Source organism: Otolemur garnettii, unplaced genomic scaffold, assembly GCF_000181295.1.
Source record: "Otolemur garnettii isolate 467f Iridium unplaced genomic scaffold, OtoGar3 scaffold00013, whole genome shotgun sequence".
Classification (NCBI taxonomy): Eukaryota; Metazoa; Chordata; class Mammalia; order Primates; family Galagidae; genus Otolemur; species Otolemur garnettii.
This window is the reverse complement of record NW_003852408.1, coordinates 12922202-12945904: the sequence shown is the minus strand read 5'-3', so window position 1 is coordinate 12945904 and position 23703 is coordinate 12922202. Positions and strand designations below refer to the sequence as shown.

Below are 23703 nucleotides of genomic sequence, written 5' to 3'. Positions count from 1 at the left end.
GGGCCCCTGGCCAGTTGCGGGGGAGGGCGTCAGGGCCCTCGGGACACCCCTCCCCCAAGGCAGACTCTGGTGGTCCCCTCCTCCCCAGTTTGAGCTGCCCTGTTTTGTGGATTATTCCAGCTCTGCTTTTCTATCCCCTGAGAGTTTGGGGTCCATGCTTTCTATAGGGCTGGGGTCAATAGGTGTTCCTGGGCTTTCTGTGTCAGGAAGCTGAGAAGGGAGAGGGGGAAGGGCAGGCTGGATGGTGCCACCCCATTGGCTCTGGCCTGAGGTCAGGATGGGGCTGGTCTGAGGTATGTGTTCCTCTGCACCAGGCCCAGCTTACCCAAGAAACAGGCATCCTGCCTGTGCCGCTCTGGGGTCCCAGTGATGTGCACCACTTGCCTTTGGAGCTGGTGACTGGTAGTTTGGACCCCATCTCCATGCCAGGAATGTGGGTTCCTAGCTCCAGTGGAATTCTAGGTCTTGAACAAGGCCCAGGAGGGACCCATCTGCTGCTTGAATCCTTTGCCCCAGGCCATTCCTATGGTGTCCTCTCTCATGGGGTCAGCAAGGTCAGTGTTGCAGAGTCTGTGGCAGAGAAGGAGTCAGGAGCTCCGAGAGAGCAAGCACCTGGGCAAGGCCACACTGCAAGTGAGTGGGGACCCAGAGGTAAAGTCAGGCAGGTCCAGCCTACGGATAACTGCTTCAACTCCTGGCCTCCTGCGACATTCCAGCCGGCCCCTTCCTGTCCTGGCATCTTCTTCTATGTCTCCTCCAGGTGGGTCCTCATCCCCTTTCAGCAGCCCCATCACCTCAGACGAAGAGTACCTGAGCCCCCCAGAGGAGTTCCCGGAGCCTGGAGAGACCTGGCCCCGAACCCCCACCATGAAGCTCAGTCCCAGCCAGAACCACCGTTCTTCTGATACTGGCTCCAAGGCACCCCCTACCTTCAAGGTCAGAGCCCCAAGGCTGGTACCCAGTCCCCCATGTGCCCCAGTCTTTGTTCCTGAGGCCATGCTTAGGCTCCAGCAAGAACTGGAACTTGGCTCCTGTTTAACCCTTCTTACCCAGAGCCAGCCTCTGTCAGGCTGTGTGGAAGAGTCCTGTCCCAGATCCTCCAGCCCCCCAGGAACCATAGCTGTTCCCTGTCTTTCCTGACACTCTGGGGTCCCCCTGCAGGTCTCACTTATGGACCAGTCAGTAAGAGAAGGCCAAGATGTAATAATGAGCATCCGTGTGCAGGGGGAACCCAAGCCCGTGGTCTCCTGGTGAGTAGCAGCCATTTGCATCACCCACCAGCATCTCTGCTCCAGGCTCAGCCCTGCCAGGCTGCCATTGGGTGAAAAGGAGTGGACTCTTTGTGAACTTCCCCATAAGCTGCCTCACCCCAATGGGCCTTGTCCCAAGGACAACAGTGCCATTCCCCCAACACTCCTGCCCCTCACCCTGGGGTCTAGGCTTATTTATGGCTTCCCTTTCTAGGGATGGGCTTGGGTAATAAATTATCTCATGTCTATCCATGTAGGATAAATGACCAGGAGTCCTTTTGATCCTGGAGAAGGTTGCCCACCCTCATCCCCATCAATTGATAGCAGGGTGACTTTTGAGGTCCACTGCATGTCCAGCTTTGTGCTAGGCCCAGGCTTGACAATTTGTTTCTAAGCTGCCAAAACCCCAGAGTTAAATGTGGGTCTCAGCCAGGTGCCTAGAACATCGATCCCACAGCTTACCTATTTTTTTATTGGTTTGGGTTCTAGTTTTTGTTTTTAATTGATTGTCTGGTCCCTGCTGTAATTTTTTTTTATAAGTTCTTTATATCCCTTTTGGGAAGTGGGAAAGCTATCTGTCTATTATAAATAAATAAAAATAAGACATAAGGAAGTTTAAAAACTATTAAAAGCCAAATAGCATGGCTCTCCGGAGAGATCTAGGAGGGCAGAGATGGTCTGGAAGTTCCATATATCAGGGTGAGATGACATAGTCAGGGTGAAGACCTTGCCCTGGCACCCAGGGGTGCCCACAGCCAGTGTAGTGAGTTATATGGGGGAAGAGAAGCCCACCTGTGTGGCTCTGTGGCCCTACCTCCCTGCACCTACAGATCAATCCTAGGGCCAGGACTGAGTTCTTGCCCTTCTGACAGGCTGAGGAATCGCCAGCCCGTGCGCCCAGACCAGCGGCGCTTCGCAGAGGAAGCAGAGGGTGGGCTGTGCCGGCTGCGGATCCTGGCTGCTGAGCGGGGAGATGCGGGCTTCTACACGTGCAAAGCGGTCAACGAGTATGGCGCTCGGCAATGTGAGGCCCGTCTGGAGGTCCGAGGTGAGTGCCTCACACATTCCATAAACCCCCACCGGGTCCTGCTCTGGCTTTACCCACTGATGACTCTCACACAGCCTCAATTCCAGGATATCACCACCTTAGGGGTCCCCTAGTCCAGCTGCTTATATTGTAGTTGAGTAAGCTGAGGCCCAGAGAGAGCAAGTGACTCCTGGAGCACACAGCAGATAGTTCTGTGCTCAGTGTACTATACCACGTTGCCTCCCCCATGCTCCATCACACAGCCCTGGCAGCAGCCAGAGACCCTGTGCCTGCCACTAGCCATCCTCTCTGTATACTCTTCTGAGTCTTTGTCATCTGCTCTGCCCAGGCTCCTCTCTCACCTCCTCACCCCTGTCTCCTCTTGCCCCCTTGCCCATCTTGCCCATCCCATTGCTGTGCAAAAGCTTTTGTGGTTGGGGATAGCAGTGGGTGAGTGGTGGTTGGACCCGTTCGGAGAGGCCTGTGGGGTGACTTGGCATGGAGCATCATAGAGACCCCAGGATGCCAGGGTGAGAATAGCTGTGAGATGTGGAGAGGTCTGGACCTCCAGAGTTGGGGGCACAAGGGCAAGGGCCCTATTCAGCAGTTCGGGATGACTGGCCTAAGCTAGGCTATCCTCCCAAGGCTGGTGGGTTTTCCCTCCTGAGGGCTGGCCATTGCCTGGTCTTCCACCTTTCCCCATGATGGAGCAGGACCAAAGACCTCTTGTAGCTCCTCCCTCAGCCCTGAGTCCTTCCTGCATCCCACAAAGCTCAGTCCTTCCATGCTCAGCAGAGGCCATCTCTGAGAACTTCCCAAGATACCCCTAAGCCACCTGCTGGGACCAATGCCCTAATAGTCATGGTCCCTCTGCAGGGACCCACCTGCCTCAGTGATCCTCCCCTGCACCTCCCATTCTTGTGGTTGCCTTCCCTAGCCAGCTCCAGATTCTTCAGGCCCCATTCTCTGCTCTGTTCCTTCTCCTCCAGGCTCTGGCTCTGCCTTGCTTCTCCGTGTTAACCCGTGTCTCAGTGTTTTTCTCTCTTTGGGATTCCTTTCAACAATCCCCAGGCTGTAGGGTGCTCTGAATCCCTGTGAATGCCTCTCCCCTGGTGGCCCAGGCCTCTGTCTGTCCAGGAACCCTGGTGACCTGGCCTCTGGTCAGCTGCTAGCCCTCCTGGCCTGTGGCTGGTCTTGGGGGACTTAGGGGAGCTAAGAGACAGCTCTCCATCCAGAAGGGCCCTAGCCAGGTCTGTGTGCCTGTGCGTGTGTGTGTGCGCGCGTGTGTGCTGCACTAACCTGCTGCTTGCTGACTGAGGTTTTTGTCTGTACACAGGCGAGTGAGCTCAGGGGGCCACCTGTGCTCCCCCCGCTACCCTCCGAGCCGCGCCCCTGTCTCAGGCACCTCTCGGACCTCGCTGTGTTTCACTGCCTCCTGCCCACAGACCCAGGCCCGCCGGCCCGGACCCGTCCCAGCCTTCCCTCCCCACCCCATGCAGCACCCTGGGATAGCCCATGGGCCCCTGTGGACCCTCCCTCCCTGAGTGGACACATGGCTATGCAGGCCAGGAGGCCACCACATGGACTGAGTGCTGGGAAGGGGCGGCCATGCAGGGTATAAAGCCACCCAGTCTTTCCCTGCAGGGAAGCATCAAGCGTGTGCATGTGCTACTGCTGCTGCAGGCCTGTCTATCCGTTTGTCTGTCTGTGTGTCTGTGACAGTCAGGAAATAATGCTTCTGAAAAGGGGCGGGTGAGGCAGAGTGGGAGAGGACAGGCTGTGGCATCTGCCAGGTAGAGGGGCCCTGAGGGGCAGGTCACTGACTATTCCTAAAATGGGTTTCTAACGGCACAACACTTTATATTCCACAAGAGACCAAAAGCCAGAGGCCCGAGACTCTGTGCTGCTGAAGTGGCCTGGTTGAGTCCCAACCCTAGCGAGTGTAGGGCCCATGGTGGGGCTCCCTCCTTCATTGTCAGGACCAGGGACACTGTCTGGGAATGAGGGAGTTGACCAGGCTTGGTGCCAGAGCAGGGGCTGCTGTCCTGGGTGTAGAGATTCTCGGAAACACCTATTTCTTAGTTCAAATAAAGTCCAGTTTGTACCCAGCTGGTGTGCTGTGTTTTTCTTTTTGCGCCGCCGTCTCTGCCACCACATGGCCCTTTCAATTTCCCCTCCCCCAGGGCCCCTTTGCGTGCCATGAGTCACCCTTCCTGGCCCAGCCTGGGTTGCCATCTTGAAGCCAAATCTAGGCACTCCTTGCTATCCTGGCCAGGTGGGTGGGCTTTCCCCGTCTCTAGTGGAACAAAATGCATCTCTCTCTCTGTGTCTGTCTGTCTCTCTGTGTGTGCGTGTGTGTGTCTCCCTCACCCTGTGTATCTCTGCTCTGTGTGTGGACCCCGTGGCCGCTTTCCCCCCAGCACACCCTGAAAGCCGGTCCTTGGCCGTGCTGGCCCCCCTGCAGGACGTGGACGTGGGGGCCGGGGAGATGGCGCTGTTTGAGTGCCTGGTGGCAGGTCCTGCCGATGTGGAGGTGGACTGGCTATGTCGTGGCCGCCTGCTGCAGCCTGCACTGCTCAAATGCAAGATGCATTTCGACGGCCGTAAGTGCAAGCTGCTGCTCACCTCTGTGCATGAGGACGACAGTGGGGTCTACACTTGCAAGCTCAGCACGGCCAAAGGTAACTGCCCACTTAGGCCTAGGGCTGCTGTGGGCACCTGAGAGCTGGAGGGAGGAAGCTGAAGGAACAGTGTACACTCCCAGGAAACAAGGCTTTGTCTCCAGGGGGAGGTACAAGGAGTGGGAGATAGGATGGCAGCCCTGCCTCAATAAACCCAGCGCTTAGCCTGGTAGCTGGCACAAAGGAAGTGCTGCGTCAGGGTTAGCTGTACCCGTAAGTGAGCAAGTCTGTTAAGAAGTAGCAGGAAACAGAGTCAGGCTCCAATTCCTGCTCTGCAGGTTTCCAAGTCACTTCACCGCTTTGAGCTCTTGATTCTTTTATCTGTAGAAAGGGGATCATGATAATACTCCATAGGGGGATTGGTAGGATTAATGACATAATATGGAAAAAACAAAGCACAGAGGTGCCTGTCAAGGGTAGCAACTAATAACTGTCAACCACTGTTGCTAATGACATCTCTGACCTGGTCCTGTCCTCATGTGAAGAGCAGGGCTGATGGCATCTACCTCATCAGGGTGTGGGTGATGGCGCCTGAGGTGAAGCTGGAAGGTTTTATAAGCGGGAAGAGGCATCAGATCAGCATAAGAGACTACTCTCTCCTCTTTCTGGGATGGTAGAGTGTGGCTAAGGGCATCTGCTCTGTGTCTGGGGCAGGCAGGAATGTGGGCATGACCTGGGCATGGAAGAGAGTCCCAAAGAGGGCCATGAGGTAGGGCTTGGCTTCTGGGACCCTCCCAGACCTGGGCTATGCTTCCAATTGGGTGGTCAGAGTGAGGTGAGGAGGAGACAGTGGGGCCAGACCCTAGTGTTTCCAGCCAGCCACCCTTCTATTGTGTATACGCCCTCCCAAGAAGGTCACCTCCAATGCCGAAAGCCTTTGCTAGGCCCTGCCCAGCCTTAGAACAGGACTGGTAGGTTGGGGTGTCTGGGCCTTCGTGGCCTTTCCTGTCTCTGCACTGTCTCCTGTTCCCTGCCTCCAGATGAACTGACCTGCAGTGCCCGCCTGACCGTGCGGCCCTCACTGGCACCCCTGTTCACGCGGCTGCTGGAAGATGTGGAGGTGCTGGAGGGCAGAGCTGCCCGTTTCGACTGCAAGATCAGTGGCACTCCACCACCCTCAGTGACCTGGACTCACTTTGGTATGACACCTCCCTCAGCAGGTGCTGGGGGACCCCCAGGGACCTAAGCCAGGATGGGGTGAACTGAGGGCAGGGATCCCTGGTGTTCTCTGCATTCCCATCCCTCCCTCCCCCAGGCCACCCTGTGGAGGAGAGTGACAACTTGCGGCTGCAGCAGGATGGGGGTCTGCACTCACTGCACATCACTCATGTGGGCAGCGAGGATGAGGGACTCTATGAGGTCAGTGCCACCAATACCCATGGCCAGGCACACTGCTCAGCCCAGCTCTATGTGGAGGAGCCCCGGACGGCAGCTACAGGCCCCAGGTACTGCCTAGAGCCCCAGGCGCCAGTGCTGCCTTTGAGAGGCCAGCCCAGCCCTGCAGTGGGAGCCATAGCCCAGGCTTCTGGGCAACCATATGGTTCTTATAGCTCTAAGCTGGAGAAGATGCCATCTATCCCCGAGGAGCCAGAGCAGGGCGAGCTAGAGCGGCTGTCCATTCCCGACTTCCTGCGACCACTACAAGACCTGGAGGTGGGACTGGCCAAGGAGGTCATGCTGGAGTGCCAGGTGACTGGCCTGCCCTACCCCACCATCAGCTGGTTCCACAATGGCCACCGCATCCAGAGCAGTGACGACCGGCGCATGACACAGTGTATGTGCCCAAGAAGGGACCCTTGGGAGAGTCCCCTCCAGCACCCTCTTGGCTTGAAGTGCACTGTCCTTCTCCCTGGCTTCCCTCAGGGCCTTCCCTCTGTAGTCTGGTCAGGGATGGGGCACCCAGAGAAGGAGCCCAGAGGGGCTGTGAAATTATGGCCTCCATCTCAAGGCTGCACAGCCCTCGTCTGCTGAGTCACCCCTTGGTGGCCCTGTGAGCACTCACTGGACAGGCAGGAAAGCCTCCTGCTGACCAGTTCATGCCCATGAGCACATTATAGAACCCCTCTGTGCCTCAGTTTCCTTATCTGTAGTTGAGTTATTCCAAGATTAAATTAGTTGATACATACAAAGCACTTAGAGCAAGTCCTGGCAAATAGCAAGTGGTCAAGAAATGTTAACCCTTACTGGTGTTGCTATTAGTTGTTGCCTTCATTATCATTGTGGATAAAGCAGTGCAGAGCTGCTTCTACAGACATTTCAGTGCAAAAGCAGGAGTGGGTAGCATCTAGCATGGAAAAGATGCTTGGTTTGGGGCTGATGACTAATAGCAAATAAAGAAGGAGTAGGAGAAATGCAGAGGAACATATTTAGGCTGGTGTCCTCTTAGCCTGGGATATCCTCTCATGGGAGCATTTCAGTTCCATCCTTGAAGGAACTTGAGTCTTGCGTTAGGAGGTCTGCCCACCTTCCCTAAGACACTGCTCATACCATGACCTATGATGGTTTCCTCTTATAGCTGTAGCACAACAAAAAGTCACCTTTGTTAAATGCTTTCTAAGTGCCAGGCCCTGAGTGCTAAAAGCCTTATGTGGACCATTTACCTTGCCACAGGCCTATAATGAGGAACTAGTAGCCCCATTTATAGATGAGAAAGCTGGGCTTACAGAAGTAAAGGAACTTGCTTAAAGGCAAGCAAGAACCATCTGACCCCGTTGACCATCTCCTAACCAGGATGCCCTCTCACTCATGTTCCATTCTCCCTACCCTACCCACCACCATAGTTCTGACCCTTGCCCTCAGTCTCCCACCCCTTCTCAGCTGTCTTTGCTCAGTCACCAGCTTTCCTGTCTCCTGATCTATGCTGAGGCCTTGGGTGGGTTTGTCTTGGCATATGAGCTGGCGTCATTGCTTCTATCTGTATCTGGGGTCACTGGCAGCCTTGGCTTCTCTTCCCTTATAAATAGTGTCAGAAGAGATAAATGAATGGGTAGCTGTTCTATGCGGAGATAACCACTAAGAGAAAGGAGGGGTGTTTTGAGACAGTCCTGATGTGAAGGAGGACAGTGCAGGCCTCCTCTTGTGTCCTCGCCAGAGACAGCCTTCTTATCATTCCGGGAGCAGGGTATAAGGAAAGAGCTTTGGAATCAGATGGAACCAAGTTCAAGCCATGGCTTCATCATTGCTACCCTTCATCATTTATTAGCTATGTGACCTTGGACAAGTCCATTAATGTCTCTGACCTCATTGGTAAAATGGGGATCATTTTGTCAGATTGTTGAAAAGATTGTGGGCGGGGGGAACCATGTCAAGTACCTAATACAGACTGGGTGTGGACAGCTCATAATTTATAATGTATTTGGCACTAACAGCATGCAAACTCCTAGGTCTGGACAAGCAGATCTAACAAAGTCAGTCCTCTCTGTAGGGAGCTTGTGGGCTGGGTCAGGTGCTATGGCTCATGCAAGTAAAGAGGAAGAACCCCCCAAATACACATACCCCCACAAAGCAGTGTCACGGGCTGGTGCCCAGTGATGCACAAGGGGAGCATTGGAGCCCTGCAAGGGAGTCAATGGATGGGGCAGAGGGGACCGGGGCACTGTGTGGGAGGATTCACAGGGCTGTACTCACAAACTACATCTTGAAGGAGAAGAAAGCCTTTGGTAAGAGGAGAAAAGCAAGGCCTGGTGTAGGGCCTGAATCCTAACAGTCTAGGAGGATGAGGCAGGTGGATTGAGGATTGCTTGAGCTCAGAGTTTGAGACTGGCCTGAGCAAGAGTGAGACCCCATCTCTGCTGAAAATAGCAAAACTAGCTGGGCATGGTGGTAGGTGCCTATAGTCCCAGTTACTTGAAAGGCTGAGGCAAGAGGATCTTCTAAACCCAGGGGTTTGAGGTTGCTGTGAGCTATGTTGATGCTGCAGCACTCTACTCAGGGCAACAGAGTGAGACTTAGTTTTAAAAAAGAGAGAGAGAGAGAGAGCGAACATTCCAAAAGGGAGGAGTCTTGTGAACAGAGACCTAAAGATGGAAATCACAGGCTTTTTCAGGGCCACAATAGCTTGTCAGTTAAGACATGCAGGAGAAGCAGGAGACATTGGAAAGAGTTGGGCTGTGGGCTTTGGCCCTGGTCATGGAGGGCTTTCCTGATGCTCTCCTGGAGATGTTTGGCAGCAGCATGGTGGGGAGAAGAGGTGATGAGAGGACAGGCTTTAGGAACAAAGCCTTGTCGGAGCTTTGTCAAGAAGGTTGTGGCTCTGCAGAAGGGTAGAGATCAGGGGTCAGTCAACAGGGGTAGGGGTCCCAGAGGGTGGGTGGCCCAGTGTGGAAGGAGATGGTAAGCTGTTGGGCCTGACACACTGGAGGGACAGGCCACAGGGGCCAGGACTATAGTTGTCAACTTGGAAGCCAGTCCCAGCCTGGACCTGGAGTTTGTTAGATGGTGGACATATTTCTTGATGCCTTCCCTCACCTCCTCCCTGAAGTAGATGGGGGTGAGGGGCCAAGCCCGGGGTGGCATGGGCCCACCACTCAGAGTATCCTCCTAGCTTAGGCCCAGTGTCACTGTCCCTCCCCCACCAGACAGGGATGTACATCGGTTGGTGTTCCCTGCTGTTGGGCCTCAGCATGCAGGTGTCTACAAAAGTGTCATCGCCAATAAGCTTGGCAAAGCTGCCTGCTATGCCCACCTATATGTCACAGGTAAGACAGGCACCTTTCCGGTGAGCTGTGCCCACAGCCTGGCCTCTGCTTCAACCCAAGGGCTGTGGGAGGAGGGACTCCACACCAGCTCCTTTTCCCCTTGCTCCCCTGGGAGCTCTCCAGCCTTGTCCCTACCCCTGTGACCGAGCCCCTGGACCCCTGCCTGCTGCCCTGAGGCTTGGTGATCCTGCAGAGCTTCTAGGCCCTAAAAGATCCAGTAGGCATCTGATGTGTGGCTTTCAGATGTGGTTCCAGGCCCCCCAGATGGTGCCCCACAGGTGGTGGCTGTGACTGGGAAGATGGTCACGCTCACATGGAACCCGCCCCGAAATCTGGACATGGCCATAGGTGGGTCAGGGCCACACAGGGTTGTGGGTGGGGTGTGGACAGGGCAGGCTCGCCAGGGCACAAAGGGAGCCAGGTCCCCGAAGCACACAGGCAGGGGCAGGAACAGATGGAGTGCTGGGAGTGTGGCCAGGAGCAGCTTTGCCTGTCTTTCCTCCAGGGTGGATGAGGCCCTGGCTCTGGGTCAGGAGAGAAGCCATGGGGCACCACTGCATTCCCTTCCCTTTCTTGGAGGGACTAGATGCCTGGGTCATGATCCTGGAGATACCCCTTCCTCCCTTTGTCCAGGATCTCATCCCACTGTGCCTCAGTTTCCCTAACCTCAGGTAGCAAGGACTTGGAAAGCAAGCCCAGCCCCTCCGATGCCTTGTTGACTCTAAACCTGGCTAGCACAGCAGTAGTTAGCCAGGATCAGATCGGGGGGAGCAGGTAGCAGCTGGAGAAACCGAAGCACATCTCAGAGCAGACTAATAATGAGTTCCAGGGTCCCGAGCCAGCTAGATGGGGAGAGTGGGTGCCGCCCAGGCAATGTCAGGCTCTAGCGGCTTCTCCCCTGCCAGACCCGGACTCCCTCACATACACGGTGCAGCACCAGGTGGTGGGCTCGGATCAGTGGACAGTGCTGGCCACAGGTCTGCGGGAGCCTGGCTGGGTGGCCACAGGATTACGGAAGGGACTCCAGCACATCTTCCGGGTCCTCACCACCACTGTCAAGAGCAGCAGCAAGCCCTCACCCCCCTCTGAATCTGTGCAGCTGCTAGAACATGGTGAGTCGGGTGCCCCTGTGGGGTAGGGTGGAGCTGCTGGGTCAGGGAGTAGAGACCTGTTGTGGGGCTCCAGGGCTGGCCATGGACACAGTGACTGGCTGAGCAGGCTGCAACTCTCTTTCCTGAGAGCAGCAAGGCTTTGGGATCAGATACACTGGGGTCCAACTGTAGCTTTGATGCTTTCCAGCTGTGTTTCCTGGACAGGTTGATAAACCTTTCTGAGCCTTAGCACCTCACCTTTAAAAATGGAGCTCAAGTGGCAATTTGGGGAATTAAAGGGAAGGTGGGCACCAAAGGCCTGGCATTAGGCCCAACACGGAGCCTGTGTTCTTTTCCCAGGCCCAGCCCTAGAGGAGGCTCCTGTTGTGCTGGACAAACCGGATGTCGTGTATGTAGTGGAGGGACGGCCTGCCAGTGTCACTGTCACCTTCAACCATGTGGAGGCCCAGGTTGTATGGAGGAGGTGGGTCCCCTGCTTGGTTCCCACAGGCAGCAATCCTATACTGGCCAGATTTCCCTGGGATAGATCCTGGATAACTTCCCTATTGCGTGTCCCTTAGCTGTAGAGGGGCCCTCCTAGAGGCACGGGCAGGTGTGTACGAGCTGAGCCAGCCAGATGACGACCAGTACTGCCTTCGGATCTGCCGGGTGAGCCGCCGGGACATGGGGGCCCTCAGCTGCACTGCCCGAAACCGCCATGGCACACAGACCTGCTCGGTCAGACTGGAACTGGCAGGTGGGTGGCAACTGACCTCCTTATTCTTCTTCTGGGGCCCACAGCTCCTTCCTCACACCCCTGTGTACATGACCCACCTGCCACTACTGGGAATCCAATCCCATATCTTTTTTCTCAAGCATGTCCCTCTAATGGCTATGATAATACAAGTACTAGTCTTAATGATAAGAATAATAATAGTGGGCAGCGCCTGTGGCTCAGTGAGTAGGGTGCCAGCCCCATATACTGAGGGTGGCAGGTTCAAACCTGGCCCCAGCCAAACTGCAACAAAAACATAGCCGGGTGTATGACAGGCGCCTGTAGTCCCAGCTACTCAGGAGGCTGAGGCAAGAGAGTCACCTAAGCCCAGGAGTTGGAGGTTGCTGTGAGCTGTGACAAGGGCAATAAAGTGAGACTCTGTCTCAATAATAATAATAATAATAGTATTATACTAATAAGATGTTTATTAAGTAGCTAGTATGTGCCAGGCTCAGTACTAAGCACTTTATATGCTATCACCTCATTTACTATTTACATCAACCTTACAAGATGGGGGTTGGTTTATTATCCCCATTTTACAGATGAGGAAATTGAGGCTCAGAATGTGCTAAGTAACTGGCCTAACCTAATTAGGTATAGAATTAACCTAATCAAGTATAGAATCCAGGGCAGCGCCTGTGGCTCAAAAGGGTAGGGCGCCAGCCCCATATGCCGAAGGTGGCGGGTTCAAACCCAGCCCTGGCCAAAAAAAAAAAAAAAAAAAGTATAGAATCTGGTTTCAAGTCTGGCTACCTGACTCCAAAGCCAGTGAGTGCTCCTAGCTCCTCTGTTAAACGCAACAGGAAATAGTATCTCAAAGACAAGGATAGGAAGACCAAGTTGATTTGGTTTTTCCAAAAAGAAAAACCCAGAATACATGTTGTCACCAGACTCCCATCTCTGAGGACGCCCTTGTACACAAGCCTGTTTGACAGAGCCTCTCAGCCTGTGCAACAAGGACACTTTTTATAATTTTTCCTTTAAAGATGCACTCTCTCACACCTTAGCATGGATTAGGTAGTACCTGTTTTGTTTTCCAGTCTGTTAATTAACTCTAAACATACATAACTGCCACTCAGAGCTTCTGATAAACATGAGCTAATAGTGTTGCTTGCTGACTGGTTATAATTCTAACCAAAAGCAAAAAAGTGACATTTTAGCTAGCACAATCTTATCATGGGCAAATGGACATTTTCTGGTGCTTTAAAAAAAAATCACTGACGCTGACTTGAAACCTTCTTGTGCTTTGACCTTCATAGGCTGCCCCTGCCACATCCTTGCTGAGTGGGGACCAGATTTCTAGGGGGAGGGGAGATATCTTTGAAGTGAAGAAGAATGGTAATAGGGTGTGTGAGAAAGAGGTGACCTCCTGGCCAGCTGTGAGGATGGTAGACGGAGAGGGTTCCCTGTATGTCTTCCCCCTTTCCTAGCCTCCGCTCCACACCCTCCTCAGTCACCACTTTGTTCCTACGATGCAAGCCTCATCCTTCTTCCTAGATAGAGGAGGAGCCCTGGGGTCTCAGGAGGCCCTGTCCCTAAGAATTCTGCAGCCCAGTCTGGCAGAGACAGTGGCTAATGGAGACTGTGTCCAGCCAGCCAGGACTGAAACAGGTCTGGGTTTATATTGAATAGTTCCATTCCACTAGGCCCCACTACCCACCACCCAGGCAGGGCAAGTAAAGTGACAGCTCTGTTTCCTCCACATTGACCCCACTGTAGTGTCACTCCCACTCTCAGTTGATCCCCTGTTGTCTGTGTGCCTGTGAAGGACACCAGTCTATACCAGTGGCCCTGCTTTACCCTGTATGCCTGGATCTCTCCTGTTCTCCTTAAAGCTGAGATTTTTAAGATGCTCAGGAGGTGGCTTGGTGCCTATAGCTCAGTGGTTAGGATACTGGCCACATGGACCAGGGCTGGTGGGTTCAAGCCTGGCCCAGGCCTGCTAAACAACAATGACGACTACAACAAAAAAATAGCCGGGCCTTGTGGCGGGCACCTGTAGTCCCATCTACTTGGGAGGCTGAGGCAAGAGAATAGCTTAAGCCCAAGAGTTTGATGTTGCTGTGAGTTGTAACACCATGGTACTCTACCAGGGCAACATAATGAAACTCTGTCTCAAAAAAATAAAAAATAAAAAGATGGTCAGGTGGGGGGTGGTGGTAGCTGGAAGTCACAGATTCCTTTGCAAAGCACATCATAAATGTATATTTAATTCCATCATGAGAATTAGAAGCCACTTTGCCAGGAAATCATATGATCATGTGATATGTGTGGAGAATGAAATCACAGCCACATGTGGGAGGATTAAGCTGAGAGTCAGTTTCTAGGCTGTTCAGTTAATATTTGGGGTTACTTTTTTGTTCATCTTGTCATCCCCAAGATGGTAGGAAGGTGCAATAAACATTTAAATAACACTCAGAGATAAAAACTTCAAGATAGAGGCAATGCCATCCATAAGCTTAATTCAGGATGGCAGACAGCCGCCTACAGGAGCCAGGTGCAGGTGAAGTCAAAGAAGCAGGCGAGGTGGTGCTGTGAAGAAAGGGCAGCCACCCACAGGTGGCAGCATTGAGCCACTCCTCCTCAGTGGATTCATGCAAAGAAGGGAGCGGCTTGCCATGGCAGGTCTGAGAGGCAGGAAATCCAGACTTCCTTTGTGTGTGAAAATCTCCTAATTTCAGAGCTGGCAAATGAACACTGAAGGTCAAACAAAGCAAGGCTGCAGCTTGTGCCAGGTTTCCTGAGATTTGGAGAACATCATGTTTGGGTTCACAGGGGGAGCGCTTAGTTCAAGCAAAAAACTCTGGTATTCCAAGGGTCTGAGTTTGGTACCCTGAAAGTAGGGAGTGATGGGGATGCGGGGAGGGCAGGTGGGGAGATCTGGCATTCTGACTGAGACAGTGGTAATGGGCCTTGGAGAGGGATGCCAGCTCCTGCTCCCTCCCTTCCTGTCCCTGTGTGCTTCATTTCAGAGGCCCCTCGGTTTGAGTCCATCATGGAGGATGTGGAGGTGGGAGCTGGGGAAACTGCTCGCTTTGCTGTGGTGGTTGAGGGGAAACCACTGCCAGACATCATGTGGTACAAGGTCAGAGCCCAGGGCTGGCCAGGAGCCTGTGGGGTGAGAGGTCAGAGAGGGGGAACCTGGGTAGAGGTGTGGTTAGGAGGAGGAGATGGGACTCAGGAGCCTCGCAGGCTGAGGGGTGCAGGGCTGTCAATGCAAAAGCTGCTACCCTGAGGTAGAGGTGAAACTGGGTCTCTGGCATGGAGGTAAAGTTGGGTCACAGGTGGAGGTGAGGCTTGGGCTGGAGATGACAGCCAACTTTGCAGGACGAGGTGCTGCTGGCCGAGAGCAACCATGTGAGCTTCGTGTATGAGGAGAATGAGTGCTCCCTGGTGATACTCAGCACAGGGACCCAGGATGGAGGTGTTTACACCTGCACAGCCCGGAACCTGGCAGGCGAGGTCTCCTGCAAAGCAGAGCTGGCTGTGCATTCAGGTGGGCTACAGTCCAAGGATAGAAGGGCAGAAGGCCCACCCACAGGAATCCGGTGTGAGCCTCACCCTGCCCAGGAAGCTCTCAGGCCTGGACTCCTGACCACTGATCACTGCACCCTCCAGCCCAGCACCCCCACCTTAGGCCCCAACAGTCTTGCCCTCGTCTGTCTCTGTCATCCACCTGCCTGTCCCAGTCTCTGCCCTGCTCCCTTTCTCATCCTCCCCACCTAACACCAGGACATCTCTGCCCCAGCTCAGACAGCTATGGAGGTTGAGGGGGCCGGGGAGGATGAGGAGCATCGAGGAAGGCGACTCAGTGACTTCTATGACATCCACCAGGAAATTGGCAGGTGCGGGGCTAGGAGGGGAGCTGGAATCAAGGTTTAAAAAAAGCACCTATGTCTGAAGGCTAAGCCCTGTCTCTCTGTGTCACCCAGGGGTGCTTTCTCCTACCTGCGGCGTGTGGTAGAACGCAGCTCTGGTCTGGAATTTGCAGCCAAGTTCATCCCCAGCCAGGCCAAGCCAAAAGCATCAGCACGGCGGGAAGCCCGGCTATTAGCCCGGCTTCAGCATGACTGCATCCTCTACTTCCATGAGGCCTTTGAGAGGCGCCGGGGACTAGTCATTGTCACTGAGCTGTATCCTGGAACAAGCTGGGGGCTAGGGGTACCCATGCCTAAATGATTGGGTCTTGTAACAGCCAATTGACAACATGTTTTACAGTTAACAAAGTGGTCCCATTAACAATTGGGAGGAATAAGTCTGGAGACTTTTGAGAAGAAGTCTGTTTTTAGCCTTTTTTTTTTTTTGTAGGTGAAACTTACATAACATTTAATGTGTGCCTGACAGTATTCTAAGAGTTTAACAAATATTAACCTATTTAATCCTCATATATAAGGACATAGACCTACCTCATGGAATTTTATTAGCCTCATCTTACACATGATAAAACAGGCACTGAGAGGTTAAATAACTTGCCTGAGGTCACAGAGCTGACAAATGGCATATGCTGTTTAATCACAAAATTCAGTACAGTATTGGAATCGACCACATTTCAGATGAGCACCAATACCTAGCTTTGTATGGGAGGCTGTTTTTGTAAAGAACAGATTTTATCCTTTCACAAAGCTGGGGTTAAACAAAGACACACTGAGGTAAGGATGCCTCACTGGGTGGTTGGCTTGTCACTCTCAGGAGCAGAGCACATCAGCCTCCCAGTCTCCACTGATTGAATCAAAACCTCAGCAAAATGACAAATTATTCCATGTCATGTAACTTTGGGGTCATTCTCAAGAAGTTCCATCTATAGTCAACAAAAAAATCTTCTCTAATTTGATCCCTATAAATACGTCTTAGGGTAAGCAGGAGAGGAAATGTTACCCCATCCTACTCCGGAGAGAACCTAGGCTCAGCGAGGTTAAGTACATTCCCTGCGATCCCACAGTGAGTGTGCATTCAAACAGGGTTTGTCCCATCATCTCTAGACCCAGATGATGGAGGAAGGGTAAAGACATAGCATCTGACTGGTATCAGAAGTGCTGTAAGGGGAAGGGGAAACCTGTTCTGAGATGGGACCTGCCTTGAGCTCTGGGGTGGGCCAGACTGTCAGTGCTGGGCACTGTTCTCCTTGATCTCAGATGTAGCTGCACAGAGGAGCTGCTGGAAAGAATGGCCAGGAAACCCACCGTGTGTGAGTCTGAGGTGAGGGCAGTGGGTGGCAGGGACAAGGTTGGGCACTAGCCTTCCCCACCTGAACTCTGAGTACTGACAGATAGGTCCTGGGCATGCTAACTGTGGCTACAAAGAACTGGGTGGGGTGGTAGTGAGAACCCCACTCAGTTAGGCAGGCAGCAGAGCCCCCTGCTCACAACACTTGCACTGTCTGCTCTAAATCTCAGCAAACCCACCCCAGCCTCTGTTGTTTTTCTCATGTAAACATCCCCAAACATTTCTCCCAGAAGAAGCCTCCCCCTGTAGATTCTATTGATCTCACTGCAGTATTGCCATGTAGAGCTGTACACGTTGTGCACTGCACAAGTCTACGTATTACAATGCATATGATTCCTCCCTACATTTGTGCTATCCCTATCCTGTGCACACAGTAGCCCTGGATCTTGGCAACCCATGCTTTACCTCCCTTCATGAGCCATCTGAAAGCAATTCCCAGGGATGGTCTGAACTCTTGCCATAACACTGGTGGTGATCAAACAGTACCCCACCCCTCCCCACGGACTCTGTGCCCCCTATTTCCACAGATCCGAGTCTACATGCAGCAGGTACTAGAGGGAGTACGCTACCTGCACCAGAGCCATGTGCTGCACCTCGATGTCAAGGTGAGGTGGGGGGTGGAGAGTAGGCAGCCGTGTGGGAGCCAGCAAGTGGGGTGTCCTCCTGTCTTCTTTCAGCTCCCACACTTTGTTTTGTGTCTTTCAGCCTGAGAACCTGCTGGTATGGGACGGTGCAGGGGGTGAAGAGCAGGTGCGGATCTGCGACTTTGGGAATGCCCAGGAGCTGACTCCAGGAGAGCCTCAATACTGCCAATATGGCACACCTGAGTTTGTGGCACCCGAGATTGTCAACCAGAGCCCTGTGTCTGGAGTCACTGACATCTGGTAAGTGCTGACATGCTGCGGGGATGGGGGGTGGGGGTAGGGCAACTGCCCTCACTGCCATGCTGGGGACTTGCTCACTGATAGAGAGGAGCTTTATTAAGTCTTGGTTCCTTCTCTGATGGCTGGCTGGTGGCATTGCTTGCAGGGTTTCCTGCCCCTGTTATTCTCCACCACTCATCAGTCAAGGCCAATCCCATCCCTCAGGGCCTCAGCCCTGTCAGTCCTTTGCCCACAGCTCCCTGGGGGCCTGGGCCTTCCCCTCAGCAGCCACTGTGCCTTCCTCAGTGTGGCAGGCCTGGTCCCCAGACTTCTCTGGGCTTCCTAGGCCAGACCTGCCTCCACACTTGTCTGGAAGTCTGGGTTTAGGGTCCTCCCTGTGAGGCACCTCCAGTGCCTATTTGTCCATAGCAGTGTTCCCAGGAGGACCTACCTCACTTAGCTTAATGGTGGCAGAGAATTGTTGCCTCTGGGGCAAGATGGACAGCCTCTTACCTGTCCACTCTCCTTTTCCCACAGGCCCGTAGGTGTCGTTGCCTTCCTCTGGTAAGGACTCCTACAGTCTTCTCATTATCTCCTGGCAGACCTACCCCTAACATTTTCAAGGCTTCAGCCCAACCCCTTCTCTTCCATGCCCCTACTCCTTCCTACACTGCAAGGGGCCTCATGTGCATGAAGGTGGATGCCCTGGTTTGCACGCCCACCATGCCCCGCCAAAAGAGGTGGGCATACAGGATGAAAAGAGAGGACAGCACAGGCTCAGTGCTGAGGCAGGAAACTACCTGGCCCTGAGTGTCCAGAACATGGATTAGAAGGGGGCAGCACTCAGGCTTAGGATGGGACATTCCCTTGGCACAGACTCCTTGCCTTATGAAGAGACCATACTGAAGGAGGGACAGAACAGGTCCTCTAAAGCACAGGCAAACAGGTCCTGAGGCAGTACTGCCCCACTGCTCATGCAGGACAGGCAAAGTCTGCAAGCCTTGGCTTCTTGCCCAGATTCACCCAGGCTCTGCTGTCTCTATAGCCCTGGAGCCTCCCCTTGGCCCCCTGCTCCCACTGGCATCCCATTTCATCCCTGTGTCAGCCCCAAGGGCCTGCCTGCCCCTTAAAGCAGCCCTCTCCACCTACAGTCTGACGGGAATCTCCCCATTTGTTGGGGAAAACGATCGGACAACATTGATGAACATCCGAAACTATAACGTGGCCTTTGAGGAGACCACATTCCTGAGTCTGAGCAGGGAGGCTCGGGGCTTCCTCATCAAAGTGCTGGTGCAGGACCGGCTGTGAGTACTAGGCCCTGGGGAGTCCTGCACCTGCAGGATAACCCTCATGCCACCCACCTATTCATACCAAGCCTTTGCCCTTAGACATGCAAGCTCATACTCCTTAGAGGCCCTGTTTTCTCACACATTGAATGAATGAATGATACAAATTCCATCTTAATACTCATTCTTTTACAGGAGACCTACTGCAGAGGAGACCCTAGAACATCCTTGGTTCAGAGTGAGTCCTGTAAAGTGGTGAAACAAAAGGTAGAAGGAGAGAGAATGTTACTAAGAGCTCCATTTATTGAATACTTACTATGTGCAGTAACTAATGCCGAATGTTAGGTGCTATATACATACACACACACACACACACACATATATATATATACACCTCACAATAGCTCTGCAAGGAAAGGTATTATTACTCCCATTTGGTTGGTAAGGAAACTGAGGCTCAAATCAGTGATCAAGCTGAGATATCATGGACTCCAAGGCAGAGGTCTAGATGGCTCTATCTTGGTGGTCCTTATCAGGGTTCACTTGTATGTGCCCACCTCTGTCCTGTATGGGTCCCACACTGGGGTTGGCAGGTTACCTAGCTGACTCAGCCCCTCAATTTCATGTGGGCAGGGTTCATCTTCAAACTCCAGTGCCTCAGGGCACAGTGCATAGGGGTGGGGAGTTCAGCAAATGGGTCCAGAAAGAGCACTAAATAAGCTGTCCATTGAAGGCTGTGGTGGGTCAACTAAAAGCTGAGGTTAGTCCTTGAAATAAGAGGCTTCCTTTCTCAGACCAGAAAGGAGCTCCAGAAGAGAGAGCCTGGAAGGGTGGCAGAGGGCAGCATTGTATGGGTCTGGACCACCAAGGCTTCAGGCATTGGGGTGCTGGCCTACATGGAGACATATGGGATCTGGGGAGCCAGGGCCCAGGTCACCCAGGGAAGTTGGTATATTAGGGTAGGGCCTCATGGGGAACTTCATGGGAGCCACCAGTTTTTGCCTCTCCTCTTAGGCTCAGAGAACTTGGATACAGATGTGTACCTTGGCTGTGGGCGTTGTCCTGAAAAACCCAAGGGGAAAGGGACCCCAAGAGCCCAGACTCAGTGCTGCTGGGTCCACTGTCTCTGCTGTGGACTTTGTCACTTCATTGTTAAACCTTGAGGGTCTAGGTTAACAGAGCTTTTTCTCAGGCCCTCTTTCCTGGTTTTGCAGACTCAGGCAAAGGGTGCAGAGGTGAGCACAGATCACCTAAAGCTATTCCTCTCCCGGCGGAAGTGGCAGGTGAGTTTGGGTACTGCCTCTGTCCTGTCCACCTTCCTTATTTTTTTGCAGTTTTTGGCCGGCGCTGGGTTTGAACCCACCACATATGAAACCACCAGCATATGGGGCCAGCGCCCTTTTTAATTTTTCCTATCTGCCCTCACCTCCTGCTTGTCTGTCTTCTTGCTTCCTTCCTGTCTCGGATTCTCTGCCTGCTTAGGCCTTCTTCCCCAGAGCTGAAGGGGGCCTGGGATGGCCAATCCTGTCCTGGGGGTCTCTCAGGTCTGACCCTAGTCCTTTCTCTCCAGCGCTCCCAGATCAGCTACAAGTGCCACCTGGTGCTGCGCCCCATCCCGGAACTGCTGCGGGCCCCTCCAGAGCGGGTGTGGGTGGCCATGCCCCGAAGACCAACCCCCAGCGGGGGGCTCTCATCCTCCTCCGATTCTGAAGAGGAAGAGCTTGAAGAGCTGCCCTCAGTGCCTCGACCCCTGCAGCCTGAATTCTCTGGCTCCCGGGTGTCCCTCACAGACATTCCCACTGAGGATGAGGCCCTGGGGACCCTAGAGGCTGGGGCTTCCACCCCCATGGACTGGCAAGAACAGGGAAGGGCTCCATCTCAGGATCAGGAGGCTCCCAGCCCTCAGGCCCTCTCCTCCCCAGGCCAAGAGCACCTAGCTGGGCCTAGCCCCAGGCGGGGAGAGCTCCGCAGGGGCAGCTCAGCTGAGAGCGCCCTGCCCCGGGCCGGGCCGCGGGAACCGGGCCGGGGCCTGCACAAGGCTGCCTCTGTGGAGCTGCCGCAGCGCCGGAGCCCCAGCCCGGGGGCCACCCGCCTGGCCCGGGGAGGCCTGGGTGAGGGCGAGTACGCCCAGAGGCTGCAGGCCCTGCGCCAGCGGCTGCTGCGGGGAAGCCCTGAGGATGGCAAGGTCAGCGGCCTCAGGGGTCCCCTGCTGGAGAGCCTGGGAGGCCGTGCCCGGGATCCTCGGATGGCACGGGCTGCCTCCAGCGAGGCAGCACCCCACCACCAGCCCCCACCCGAGACTCGAGGCCTGCAAAAGAGCAGCAGTTTCTCGCAGGGTGAGGCGGAGCCCCGGGGACGGCACCGCCGCGCTGGGGCACCCCTTGAGATCCCAGTAGCCAGGCTTGGGGCCCGCAGGCTGCAGGAGTCTCCCTCTCTATCTGCCCTCAGCGAGGCCCAGCCATCCAGCCCTGCGCGGCCCAACGTCCCCAAACCCAGTGCCCCTAAGTCTGCAGAACCTTCCGCCACCCCCCCAAGTGATGCTCCGCATACCTCGGCAACCCAACCTGCCCAAGACAAGGCGCCAGAGCCCACGCCAGAGCCAGTCCGAGCCTCCAAGCCCGCAAAGTCCCCCGTGGTCCTGCAAACCCCAACGCTGCCCCTTACGCCCTATGCTCAGATCATACAGTCGCTTCAGCTGTCGGGCCACGCCCAGGGCGTCCCTCAGAGCCCTCTTGCGCCTCCGCCTCCGTCAGAGCCCAAGCCCCACGCCGCCGTGTTTGCCAGGGTGGCCTCTCCTCCTCCCGGAGCCCCTGAGAAACGCTTGCCCTCAGCCGCAGCTCCCCCAGTGCCAGTCGAGAAAGCCCGGGTCCCCACGGTGCCCCCACGTCCAGGCAGTAGCCTCAGCAGCAGCATTGAGAACCTGGAATCTGAGGCTGTGTTTGAGGCTAAGTTCAAGCGCAGCCGTGAGTCGCCCCTGTCGCGGGGGCTGCGGCTGCTGAGCCGCTCGCGCTCCGAGGAGCGCGGCCCCTTCCGCGGGGCCTCAGAGGAGAACGGCATGTACCGGCCCAGCCCGGCGGGAACCCCGCTGGAGCTGGTGCGACGGCCCGAGCGCTCACGCTCCGTGCAGGACCTCAGGGCTGTCGGGGAGCCCGGCCTCGTCCGCCGCCTCTCTCTGTCGCTGTCGCAGCGGCTACGGAGGACCCCGCCCGCGCAGCGGCACCCGGCCTGGGAGGCCCGCGGCGGGGATGGGGAGAGCTCGGAGGGCGGGAGCTCGGCGCGGGGGTCCCCGGTGCTGACCGTGCGTAGGAGGCTCAGCTCCACGCTGGAGCGGCTGTCGAGCCGGTTGCAGCGCAGCGGCAGCAGCGAGGATTCTGGCGGCACGTCGGGTCGCAGCACGCCCCTGTTCGGACGGCTGCGCAGGGCCACGTCGGAAGGCGAGAGTCTGAGGCGCCTCGGCATCCCGCACAACCAGCTGGCCGCCCAGCCCGGTGCCACCACGCCTTCTGCTGAGTCTCTTGGCTCCGAAGCCAGTGCCACTTCTGGCTCTTCAGGTGAGGAGGGGCAGAAGTAGGTAGGGGGCAAGCAAGCGCAGAGTGCGGAAGAGGATGGGGTACCCTGGAGAGAGACTGCGGGAGGAGCTGAGGGTTGGGGGACATCACCAGAGAGAGGTGGGGGAGGTGCTGGAGGCCCTGATGGAAGAGAAGGGCTGGAGGGCAGGGAGGGGCTAGATGCTCCTTTACCTATGCCTGGCCTGAGGTTGCAGAGCGAGTGGTGGGAGCTTTCTGGATGGGAGCTCTGGGGGTGGTGGTGGTGAGTTCTCACCTGCCTGGGCTTCACAGGGGCAGGGGAAAGCCGAAGCCGGCTCCGCTGGGGCCTCTCTCGGCTGCGGAAGGACAAGGGGTTATCACAACCAAACCTCTCCGCCAGCATACAGGAGGACTTGGGTCACCAGTATGTGCGCAGTGAGTCAGGTAATAAGAGGCCTGCTAGGTGAGTACCTCCCCTTCGCCTGCCCCCACTTCTGTGCAGACCATCCATGGGTGGGAACTGAGCCACCCACCAGGAGGAGCCTGGACAGGGTGGAAGGGGCGCAGTAAGGTAAGCAATAATAGTAGGATAATAGGTAGTAATAGCAGCAGCTGCCATTCATCAGCAAAGCCTAGTGTTCTAGGAAGCACTTTATAAGCCCGCCTCATTCAACATTGTTTGGGAACCATTATCATCATCTCTATTTTACAGGTAAGGAAGCAGGCTTAGTGATGCTAAGGATCTTGTCCAAGTCTCAGGGTTAGGAAGTGGAGGAATCAGAAGTGGTCTGTGTTGACCTTCTGCAGCCAGGTCCCACAAGCAGCTTTGGGACACCATCCTTATCCTTTCTGTGGTTGGCCTCCCCTCTCCTGGGAGACCCTGGAAGGTGTCTGTAACTGGTTGCAGTTTTGAAGGCTCTAGGGATAGTGCTTCCCTGCTCCACAGCCTGCTTCAGATGAGTGTGTAACTCAAAACCACTCATTTTCTCTCCCAATCTAGAGGACCACTATCTGAGTTGTGCCACCAAGTCTCCATCTTTCTACAGCTCTGAACACAAAACTACCCCTCTCTGACTCCCTTGCCCCCACAAAAGGCACCTCTGTGCGGAAGAGCCCTGAAGGACTCTTCCCTGGGGGGAAGAGGGCTGGGACTGTGCCCTCTTCTGTTTCTCTGCCCAAATGCCCTAGGGCTGCAGGAAGGGAGGAGGCATTCTTCACCCAGGTCACCCATCTCCCACCTGAAAAGGGGCATTACTCGGGGACTACATGAAACGCTTTGGGAG

The 23703-nt window shown here is 54.9% G+C and overlaps 1 protein-coding gene across 1 annotated transcript in view; it reads left to right on the top strand.

Annotated features, from left to right (window-relative positions):
* The window catches only part of SPEG (SPEG complex locus), a 59622-nt gene that overhangs the window by 26678 nt on the left and 9241 nt on the right, over positions 1-23703 (top strand). Inside the window, exons 7-31 of the mRNA XM_003784918.1 lie at positions 761-936; positions 1162-1250; positions 2123-2298; positions 4698-4958; positions 5939-6097; positions 6214-6403; positions 6509-6732; positions 9536-9655; positions 9899-10003; positions 10561-10767; positions 11107-11230; positions 11328-11503; positions 14494-14606; positions 14849-15017; positions 15270-15366; positions 15454-15654; positions 16660-16717; positions 17272-17349; positions 17450-17628; positions 18145-18171; positions 18759-18911; positions 19089-19131; positions 20108-20176; positions 20464-22444; positions 22733-22864. Of these exons, the coding sequence (XP_003784966.1) occupies positions 761-936; positions 1162-1250; positions 2123-2298; positions 4698-4958; positions 5939-6097; positions 6214-6403; positions 6509-6732; positions 9536-9655; positions 9899-10003; positions 10561-10767; positions 11107-11230; positions 11328-11503; positions 14494-14606; positions 14849-15017; positions 15270-15366; positions 15454-15654; positions 16660-16717; positions 17272-17349; positions 17450-17628; positions 18145-18171; positions 18759-18911; positions 19089-19131; positions 20108-20176; positions 20464-22444; positions 22733-22864 (5307 nt within the window). The remainder of the gene's footprint in view (positions 1-760; positions 937-1161; positions 1251-2122; positions 2299-4697; positions 4959-5938; positions 6098-6213; positions 6404-6508; positions 6733-9535; positions 9656-9898; positions 10004-10560; positions 10768-11106; positions 11231-11327; positions 11504-14493; positions 14607-14848; positions 15018-15269; positions 15367-15453; positions 15655-16659; positions 16718-17271; positions 17350-17449; positions 17629-18144; positions 18172-18758; positions 18912-19088; positions 19132-20107; positions 20177-20463; positions 22445-22732; positions 22865-23703) is intronic.